The sequence below is a fragment of the Panicum virgatum genome, chromosome 9N (genome assembly GCF_016808335.1).
Source record: "Panicum virgatum strain AP13 chromosome 9N, P.virgatum_v5, whole genome shotgun sequence".
NCBI lineage: Eukaryota > Viridiplantae > Streptophyta > Magnoliopsida > Poales > Poaceae > Panicum > Panicum virgatum.
The window spans coordinates 63888996-63899679 of NC_053153.1; the positions used below are offsets into that span (position 1 = coordinate 63888996).

The 10684-nt window shown below is 45.6% G+C and overlaps 1 protein-coding gene across 1 annotated transcript; it reads left to right on the forward strand.

The window, feature by feature from the left end:
* Nucleotides 1-1206: 1206 nt before the first annotated feature.
* Nucleotides 1207-8723, forward strand: LOC120692310 (nuclear pore complex protein NUP93A-like). Its single transcript, XM_039975578.1, has 15 exons — nt 1207-1433; nt 1555-1646; nt 1777-1843; nt 2393-2452; nt 2528-2617; nt 2981-3250; nt 3496-3591; nt 3758-3889; nt 4749-4802; nt 4906-4989; nt 5432-5518; nt 5598-6497; nt 7345-7526; nt 7623-7914; nt 8339-8723. The coding sequence occupies exons 1-15, from the start codon at nt 1302-1304 to the stop codon at nt 8414-8416; spliced, it is 2616 nt and encodes an 871-aa protein (XP_039831512.1). The 5' UTR covers nt 1207-1301; the 3' UTR covers nt 8417-8723.
* The last annotated feature ends 1961 nt before the right edge of the window (nt 8724-10684 follow it).

Below are 10684 nucleotides of genomic sequence, written 5' to 3' on the forward strand. Positions count from 1 at the left end.
ATTAGGCCTATCTAGCTTGGGGGCAAGAACGCAAGAACACTCGGGTTTAGAGTGGTTCGGGCCGCCGGGGCGTAATACCCTACATCCACTGTGTGATGTATTGCTCTTAGTATGAATGGGTCTATCCTCTGCCCAGCCGGGCTTGAGTTCTTCTCTAGCGGGCGTCTCCCTTTTATAGAGCAAGGAGGACGCGTACACATGCGTTGGACCCCGACAGGTGGGCCCAACAATGATGTATATTATACTAGATAGATACTAATGGTGGTATAGTGATAGAGAATCTCTTGCTGGATACTCTTCATCGTCTTGTAGACTCTCTGACCGAGAGGGGTCTGCTCCTGTCCCATCGGCGAGGCGCCCGTTGAGGTAGTGTAGCTTGCGGCGTAGTCTGTCGAGGCTACCGTGTAGGCGTCATAATGGGCGAAACCGAGCCGTCGTGTCCAACTGGCATTGTAGACTGACATACGCGGCGTGGGCGGCGCCAACGACTGCACTGTGCGCCTTGGTAACACGCGACCAACCGTGCAACCGAGCAAAAACCGCCTCGGGCTCTGCTCCGCCTACCGTATTGAATGCGGTTGGTAGACGAGTCTTCCAGGGGAAGCCACGCGGTCCTGCGCGCGTGGCCGCACTCACTGACATGTGGCGGCTCCGGACCTGCCACAGGCGGGGTGTCGGTTGCTCCCTGCTGAGGGTTTCGGATAGTATATGGGGTCCGGGACCCGACGGGGGTCCGAAACTCCCTGGGAGGTCCGGGGCCCCCAGCTGTTTTGGCTGAGGGCTACCTCCTCCGGGATACGTGGCGTCACCGGACCCTCCCCAAACGTGGTGCGGGTCCGGGGCCGTTTGCCGGGAGAGTAGGGCTCAGGACCACAGGGGCCTGCCGCCCGGCAGGCTCCCGCCAAGGGCCTCCGCGAAAATAAAAATTATTTTTATTTACATATAAGTCCCTGCCGCCCCCCTGCCGGGCGGTAGGGGTATAAAACTGTAAATTGTGAAATCGAAAATATATTTCTGTAAAAAATGTTTTTGAAAAATATTAAAATAAAAAAGACGCCTAAAATGGGCTTACGTCAAACCCAACAATCCATCTCGCTCTCCCGCCATCACCCCATCCCAGCCCAGCAGTCGCAAAAGAAAAAAAAAACAGACGCGTGAGCCCAGCCCAGCAGACATTTCACAGAACGCCACCGCTTCTCCCCTCCTCCGCAGTCCGCACTCCAAAAACCCCACAAGCTCCAGCGCCGCGCCGGAAGCCTCCGCCCCCGAAACCACGAGCGAAACCTCCTCCCCCGGCGGCGATGGCCGGCGTCGGCAGTAGCGGCGGCGGAGGCGGGGGTGACACGGAGATGGGAGGGTGGACAGGGCTCCTCCACTCCTCCACCAAGATCCTCGAGCAGGCCGCGCCCACCCCGCACTTCCCTCCTCTTCAGGTGCGCGCCCGGACGATGCGCTCCTTTTCCTCCCGCACCGCTTCTTCTCCCTCGCTCGCCGCCGACGCAGGTTACACGTGTTTGCCTCCGCCCCTGACGGGTTCGTTTCCGGCTCGCGCAGAGGAACCTGGACCAGCTCAAGGCGCTCTCCACCAAGCTCAAGGCCAAAACCGTCCGCGCCGAGGCGCCGTCTCAGTCGCTTTCCGCCACCAGGTAGATAGATCTCTGGAGCCCACTTGATTAGCCTTGGGAGCCTCCGTGTGCAGTCTCTGTTTCGTCTGATTGCAACTGCAGCTTCTGAAGTTTTTTTGGGGGACTTAGGGTTTCGCTTGTACTTCTGCAGGTTGCTGGCTCGCGAGGGTATCAATGCGGAGCAGCTTGCCAGGGACCTCAAGTCATTCGAACTCAAGGTAATGGATGGGCGTGTTGAGTGAGCTGGGAACAGTGCATTTAAGGCCCTGTATCATACACTGATATGCCAAGTTTAATGTAGCGATTCAAAAAACATCTTGAGGTGGTTTAAGAGGATAGGTCTGTTGGAAGCAGAATGGTGGATGGAGTTTACAGAAGCATTACTATCATTTACATTGCTATCTAGTTGTGCAGGAAGCTGCTATCTAGTATCCTGGAGTGTTATCTTGTTTATTTGTGAAACATGCTGATAATGAACTAGTTTGAGAATGAATATCACATATTCCCTCATTTTTTTTACAATAAGAAGTCATATTCAACTTTCATCCCTTATCATACAGAATATGATTTGATTCCAATTTAAGTTTTTAGCTTTAACTTGTAGGCACTTGATGTGGCAAATTCCCCCAAACAGATGCCTAATTGATCAGAATAAAACCTTAGTACCATTTTCAGCGATGTTCCTATATGTGCTTCTGTGGCTGTTGAATATCACTTGCTGGACTGCTAATGCTTGTAAATTTATTGTCTAAACATTATGTTTGCAGACAACCTTTGAGGATGTTTTCCCATCTGAAGCAACCTCTGTTGAGGAATACCTGCAGCAGGTGAGCACTTAAATGTTCCTCTTAGTTTATAGTCACCTGAGTTTCATGGAGTATAAACATAGTATATGTTTTCAGCTTCATGAAGTTGCTATAGTTTCGTCCATCCAAGAAGCTCAAAAGGACAATTTAAGGAGTTTCAACAACTACATGATGCAAGTTCTTGAGGTTGGTTTGCTTCTTCCTTCTATTGTGTTCTCTATTTGTGTTTGACCAGGGCTAGTAGCTGCTGCAAATGCCTTCTAGATGACACTTTCCTGGGTCATCATTGGTGTATGTTTCATTAGTTCAAGTTTTTTGATGATTAGAATTTTATTTGTGATTGGACAGCTTTTACTTTACCTTTCTGGCAATAGCCTTGCTGCCTTGGTTATAATGGTTCTGTGGCCTGATTTCTTGTTAATAATGGTTCAGTTTCACCATTCAGGGAGTTAACATTTTGTCATTTTCCCCATTTTTCATTGGTCATTTAACTTTAGACTGCTTCTTAGTGCCCCTGATTTTTATAACTGTATTATATGTCTGCTGTAGGATGACTGGCAGAAAGAGAAGAGAGACTTCTTGCAGAGTCTAAGCCTGTTTTCTACATTATCCAAGAGAAACATTAATATCTCAACCAGTGGATTGGCTCGCCCTGCTTTGATGCCACCATCAACTTCGAGTCCTCAGGCTTCATCAGGCCTGCCCTCTGCAGGGATCATGCCTATACCTAACAAAACTATTATTGAAAATAAATCTTCAGTTTATGCTGGGGTTGTGAGGGACCTCAATGATGCTAGAGGACGCAGTCTACCTTTTAATGTAAGCCCCTTTACATCTATGTCAAGAACTCAAGATTCAACATATTATCAGCTATAACCTGTAAGGAGTTTCTAGATTAGAAATATCGTACCACCTGCAATTCATTCTCCAATTTATCAAAGTTTGATTACTAGCTCAAGTTCTTCTCTTGTATAACCTTTGATGTTATCATCAAACCATAAAAAAATCCTTGTGATGCACCATCTTAATTCCACTTCTGCTTGTTAATGTTGTATTTTGCTTAGCCTGCTACAGCTTTCAGGGCTGCTTATGAGTCATTATCTGTTGATGCTGTTGGCACAAAATCAGTGACGATGCAAAAAATGTGGCATCTAATTCAGGTAATAATAATGTTTACTTCATAATTTTAAACCATTTTTGTTCATCTTTACTTACATTTCAATACACTTTTGGAAGATGAACAATATTGTGCACTGGCAACTTCCACCATGTAGCATTTGTTCCTTAAAATACTGCTACTTAATTTCTGCTGTTTATCTAATTCAGGCATTAGTTGGGGAAGGGTTGACTCATCGAAATGTTTCAAGAAAAATGTCACTAGTGATAGGTGCAAGACGCCATCTCGAGTGGGGTCATGAAAAGTACATAATTGAGACCATCAACAGCCATCCAGCTCTCGTAAGTATTTCTGATTTCTCTTTTTCTTTAGCCGATTACCAGTGTTATCCTAAACGGTAAACAGTCAGTCATCTTCCGTTTAGCCCATTATTCGGGCAAAACGGGTGTTTAAACGGGCAAAACGGCCGTTTAAACGGTCAAAATAACGGATTAAACGGAAACGGTGTGCCACTGTTTAGCGTTTAAACGGTGTGTAAACGGGCTAAACGACCGTTTAGGCGAACAGTGCCGATTACTTTCTTCACAAGTTTGTTTTCTTACGGAATTTTAGTTTGCTGTTCAAATGCAATAATGTAAGGTTTGTAGTGATGATTTTGGTGCATATATGTAAGTGACGATGGCAGTTATTCAGTTTGCTCTCACTATTGTGGTATCCTGCTTTACTGTTGATTTTCCATACAAAACTAAATTTGGCACGCGCCCGCTCGCACACCCACAGTGCATATCCATGGGACATTTTTTACTAGGTGTTTAGTTATAAATTCTGGATCCTGGCATGGCCTACTCAGCTTGTGAAATATTGCAATTTATGGCATTTTCTTTACTTCAGTATTTAGTGATGTCCTGGATCATGAGCATATCACTTGCTTGGTATGTATGCTCAGAAGTTAAGGCACAATTCACTCTCTTATTGCCTTACTGATATCATGAGTTGCTTCAAACTTTATTTGTTCATCTTTCAACATCTAAACCATGAAGTATCCACCACAATTAGTTCTTATAATAATTTACATTTTACCATATGATGTTCTCATGTTTTCCATTTTTGGATTGTTTTTTTTTTCTGTTCTCTATTCATGCAAATGCTTCACCTGTTGCATTGCCTGATAATCAATCATGCTCTGATTTGTTGTTTTAGGCTGCTCTTGGTGGATCTGTTGGCAATCTTCAGAAGATTCGGGCGTTCATGCGGGTTGGTTCCAAGTTTAATGTTATTCTGTACTGTTGCAGTTGGTTTGGTGCTAATATTTGCACTCCAATGGATTTTTTGTCCATATGACCATATGACCTGACAGGTACGGCTGCGGGATCAAGGTGTGCTAGATTTTGACGCAACTGACCTACGCAGACAGCCTCCAGTGGATACAACCTGGCAACAGGTTTGGTTTTGTTTGCACACTTATAAAATTGAAAGAAAAACTTTGTAGTTAACATCAATATTCCCATCATTTAATATTTTAATGGCATGTTGAATCCCACAATTAGATAGGTTATTTTAGCTACAACTGCAGCTTAATGTAAAACGACAGCGGTTGTCAATGGGTTATTTCTAGACTTACTGCAATCTTCATCTAAGTGTGAATTCTTGTTTATAATATAAGGTGCATCTGGTTCCTTTATGTAATGTCTTACATTCAACCTTGTAGGCTCAATTTAGAGGGCTGCTGCTAGAAAAATTGGCTTGTGCTTGGGTCTGTTAGCTTTGTTGAATTAATCCTTCAGTTGAAAATCCATGTAATTTCACTGTTCAATTTGGTAGAACTTTTGAACTACCGTGCACGTATCTTTGATTTGAACCTGTACTTATTGCCATCTTTGCAGATTTATTTCTGCTTGAGAACCGGATATTATGATGAAGCAAGACAAGTTGCCTTATCATCTCGTGCTGCCCACAACTTTGCCCCACTGGTAAGCTTTCTAAATCATGAATTTGTGATGGATCATTGTTCGTGATAGGGGACTTACCGATAAATATATTCTTCCACAGCTTGCAGACTGGATTTCTACTAATGGTGCTGTATCGCAAGAGACTGCTCTGGCTGCTTCTGAGGAATGTGATAAAATGCTAAGAATGGGTGATCGACCAGGACGTCCTGGTTTTGATAGAAAGAAGTTGCTACTGTATGCCATAATTTGTGGTTGTCGACGGCAAATTGAAAGGCTGCTAAAAGATCTGCCAACAATTTTTAACACTATAGAGGATTTCTTGTGGTTTAAGTTGTCAGCTCTGCGGGAACACAACAATGCATCTTCTAATGTTTTGAATGAAGGCTTGGTGCCTTATACACTGGATGATCTGCAAAGTTACTTGAACAAATTTGAGCCATCATATTATACGAAGAGTGGAAAAGATCCCTTAATCTACCCCTATGTTCTGTTCTTAAGCATCCAATTACTTCCAGCAATTCTTTATCTGTCCAAAGAAGTTGGAGAGGAGGGATACCATGTTGATGCTGTGCATATTTCAATTGCTTTAGCTGATCATGGTGTTCTCCCTGATGGTGTTGGATCAGGCCAGAAGATAGGTGTTATGGATGCTTGTGCAGAGGCTGCCAGCATAATACGGCAGTATGGCTCAATGTACTTGCGTAATGGCAATATTGATTTAGCCTTACAGTATTATGCGCAAGCTGCTGCTGCGATGGGTGGAGGAGAGGTATCATGGATTGGTCAAGGGAATGCTGATCAGCAGCGACAACGAAGTTTGATGTTGAAGCAACTCCTGACGGAGATATTGCTAAGGGAAGGTGGTATACAACTTCTGCTAGGTCCAAGTGGAATGGGGGAAGAAGGGGGACTAAAAAAATATATGATGGATTGGAGAAGCAGGCAGCAATTTTTACTTGAAGCATCCCATCGATGTCAAGAGGCAGGGCTCTATGACAAAGTAAGTAAAACTGTTTTAGGAACTTGGTGTTTTTATTTTTCTCTTGTACTTTCAAATTAATTTTGTGCGCTCACTTCGAAAATAACATATGCAGAAGGCAGCAGAATTGATTCATCTTTATTGCTCTGTAGATTAGTGCTATATATTCATGATAAGATTATATTTCTTCTGAAATCTTTTGTCTGCCTGCTTAGTATTGATTGAAAGAATCAACCTTAGTGCTGCTTGGCATAGTAGCAGCTTTTCAAAAGCACATAATTTTTTTCTGCTAATGTTTAATCATGGAACAGGTAGTTGAAAGCAACTTTTTTTTAGCCTTGGACGTAAATATATCGTGTTATTAAACATCCTTGTTACAGACCACATTCCAAATCATCACACGTGAATCCCAAACTGAGCCTTGGTTTCTCAGAACACCATCTGATTTATCCTAGCTACTCATCACTCATCAGTCCCACCATTGCCTTGCTATAGAATGGCTTGTGTATAATCCTAATTAATGTTGCTTCAATGCTGCCATGCAGGAGACATGGCCAATCAACTTCGAATGAATTATGTTTACAGTCATGTATTTTTTTAGTTTCTTGCATGCATGCGCTGTCATGTTGCTAAAGTATTATAGAGCTACACAACTAAATTATGCTTAGCTGATCGAATATGATGTGTCCATTTTCTGCACTCCACTTTTGATTACTATCTATATCTTACTGTTTCTTTCCCTCATGTGGAAATTGATGTGTAAAGAGTAACCAGTAGATACAACCTATTATGACAGGCATTAATTTAGTGGAAATTTTTTGCTGTACTGATCTGCATTAATTCAATTTTGTCCACGTTCGCATGACAGGCAGTGGAAATTCATAAAAGGGTAGGATCTTTTGCCATGGCACTTCAGATAATAAACAAGTGCCTGTCTGATGCTGTGTGTGCCATGGCACACAATAGGTTAGATGGTGAGAGTCAGGCTACAGCCCTAATCCATTCTGGCAATGAGATTTTGGAGACAGCCAGATATTCTTCTGAAGCCAGGTTATTTCCCTCTCTTACCCTAGCACAGGTGGAATGCCAGTTCTTGTCCTGTTCCAATTTATTTTAATTGTTTGCCTTGTGGAAACTTGCTTGCAGCATTCAAGACAAGGATCTCATTTCTGAGCAACAAACTGTACTGAGACAGCTTGAAGCCATTCTCCATATTTATAGGCTAGCTCGAGCTGAACAGACTGTAGATGCTTTGATGGAAACCATCAGGCTCCCCTTCCTTCATTTGGATCCTCAGTCTCCAAATGTGATTGTTGATATTTTCAGGAATTTATCACCCTATGTTCAAGCTTGCGTACCAGATCTCCTGAAGGTTGCTCTGAATTGCATTGACAATGTTAGGGACACTGATGGGACCTTGCGTGCTGTCAAGTCCAAGGTATTGCTTGTGTTCCATTCGTTTGTCAACAGACTAGGGTCATAAACATGTAAGCACACTCCTAGGATTAAAAAAATGTGGCATTGAACTGTGTGAAGTAGGAATAGTTCATAGGGCACTCTCCTTGATGGCAAACACACATTCTCCCCACCAGCAGCAGCCAGAAAGAGTCATTTGCCGAAAGTTATTCTGGGCATGGCACTGCTCAATGCTTACTATTGTTATAGATACTTTTTTTTTCCAGTATCATATGTTTCCTTCAACATTGTTCATTTGTCGTGTTAACTATATTGCTTTAAAGAAAGTGTAAACTATGCATATTTAAAAATTTTCTTCTGCTGATACACTTGACGTTAAAATGTCATCTAGCTATACATAAATGCAATACTCACTTTCTACTGCATTTCCATTTCTAATTTTGCAGATTGCAAACCAAGTAGCAAACAACATGAGCCGGAATTGGCCGCAGGATTTGTATCAGAAGGTGGCGCAGTGCATATAAAGTGGTTTGTGTTTGAGGTGGCCCGGAATTTGTACTGTTCTGCATCAGAAGTTTTCGGAACACTGGAACAGTTTGGTGTTGGCTGCTTGCACATACTACAAGATCTGGAGAACCGTGGAAGGATTATCGTTTCACTCACTGGATCTCACGTTTGTCGGCCCATCTTGTGTGTAATGAGCGACACAAGTAAAACTTCTTTTTTTTTAAATGAAAATGCCACTGATGATTAAACCTTTTCGTTTGTGGGAAACTATGATGGTTATTATCTGGTCCCTGAGCCATGGTGGAAAGCGTAAAGATTATCCTACGGCATTGCTCAATTTTTCCTTTGGTTTTATCTTAATTTTGTACGGTGATGTACATTACATATGTTTTTCTTTGTCAATTTGTTTGAACGTTTAGGGTAGTTTTGCATTAAAGTTTGGGTAGGCTTTGTGCTTGAACTCTAAGATGCCAACGCTCACTGCAGCCTTTCTCGTTTTTGTTCAGATTTTTTATTCAAATTGCCATAAATTAAGAGGGTGACTACGAGATGGTATGCACAAGGGCACATGCGTTGATGGACACCTTCGATCAGCTGGTTCGCATGGTCGCAAGTCGCAGACGTGCACGGGAGTGCCCAGATCACCGTCCTGGAATGCGCATAAATTTGCATTTTCAAGTTACTGATCGAACGACTTCTGTAGGAAACAGGTACGCTTATTATATGAATGGTTAAAATCTTGCATTCTTAAAACAAAATAGGAAAACTTGTGTAACAGTAAGCGAGAAAGATCTATGTCGGTGTCCCGACCCGGGGGCCGGATCCCAACTAGTGAATGCCGCGTGTTTCCTCGTCCCAGATGATGATGCAAGAGACAACACAGTAACACACGGTTTATCCTGGTTCCGGCCGCGGGGCCGTACGTCCAGCGAAGGGGGTGTGCGAGGGCACTGTATTATCTTGCACCCGATGTGCTTGTAGTAGGGGTACAAGCGAGGCGAGAGAGGGAGGGAAACTTCCAGGTCTCTGCTAGAAGAGGAGTCGGGTATGGCGATGATTGTGAACGTAGGTGGCCGCAGTAGCTGAGGCCCAGAAGCGTCCGAACGTCCTCAGAAGCGAGAGAGTCTAAAGGAAGCCCGCCTCCTCCTTTTATAGTCACAAGGAGGGGCGGCGTACATGAGTGGAAGTCGTCGTTTTCCCCCGAATCGCGGGGTACAGTGGCCGAATACTGTAGGAAGTACACTGTGGGGCATGGCGTCAGGCGTGGCAGTCGTCCCGGATATCGTTCTTGGTCTTGCGGAGATCGCGCCGGCGTTCTGCCAGCCCCTGCAAGTGGCGTGACGGCATTTCGTGGGCTCGGCAGGTTAGGGACCGGCGTGCTCCAGCGGTGGCATTCTGCGGGCCCCGCAAGTCAAAGTCTTGTGTGCACCAGCAGTAGCGGGGCACGCGGCAGTCCCGGACCCCCTGGTCGGAGTACTGGCGTGCACATTAGGAGGTCCGGGAGGCACGTGGAAGTCCCGGACCCCTCGAGGGGGGTCCGGGGCTCCGGCCGTGGGTGACGGGCATCCCTCTTCGAGGGGTCCGTGGTGACACCGGACCTCCTCCCCAGCGGAAGGTGGGCCCGGGGCCGTACGTATGATGAGGTAGAGTCCGGACGGCCGGAGTTGGCAGAATAGTGACGGGAATAGTGCCGAGCCTATCTTGTCCCGCGTCGCAGGTTCCACAGTGCCGCCACAGCGTCCGGGATGGCAGAGCAGTGACCGGAGGTGATGGATGGGACTCCTGTCACAGCTACTGTGGGAATGGCGGCCTGACGCCACCTGTCCTGAGCACTGTGGAGGAGTGATGGGCATTCGATGCCTCCGTACGGCGAACGGTTGGGCGGCGGAGCCGTTCATCCCTTGTGCCGAGGGGTGGCCTCGAGCGAGGCGGAGATGACTGACCCGCTCGAGGGTAGATTCGCTACCCTCGAGCGAGGCGGAGACGCGTTGCGCGGTCGAGGGTCCTGAGGGGAGCCCTCGAGCGAGGCGGAGATGAGTGACCCGCTCGAGGGTAGATCCGCTACCCTCGAGCGAGGCGGAGATTGTCCGGCGGGCCTGAGAGGGGTGCGAATGGTCCACATGCTGGGCTTCTTTGAATCCTTTCCTTTCTTCCAGATTTGGAAGGAGGCCGTGGGCCTTCGTGGGTCCAGTTGCCTTAACATGTGTTAGCGTTTTGAAGCGGTCAGAGTTCCCCAATTAGGGTGTCCCTAATTGTGGTACCCGACAGTAGCCCCCGAGGATTTG

Bases quoted from the DNA above. Each gene is read 5' to 3' on its own strand.
- LOC120692310 (XM_039975578.1), top strand. From the start codon at position 1,302: ATGGCCGGCGTCGGCAGTAGCGGCGGCGGAGGCGGGGGTGACACGGAG. The intron at 1,844-2,392 runs GTAATGGATGGG...TTATGTTTGCAG, and splicing joins TCAAGTCATTCGAACTCAAG to ACAACCTTTGAGGATGTTTT. The intron at 3,251-3,495 runs GTAAGCCCCTTT...TATTTTGCTTAG, and splicing joins GACGCAGTCTACCTTTTAAT to CCTGCTACAGCTTTCAGGGC.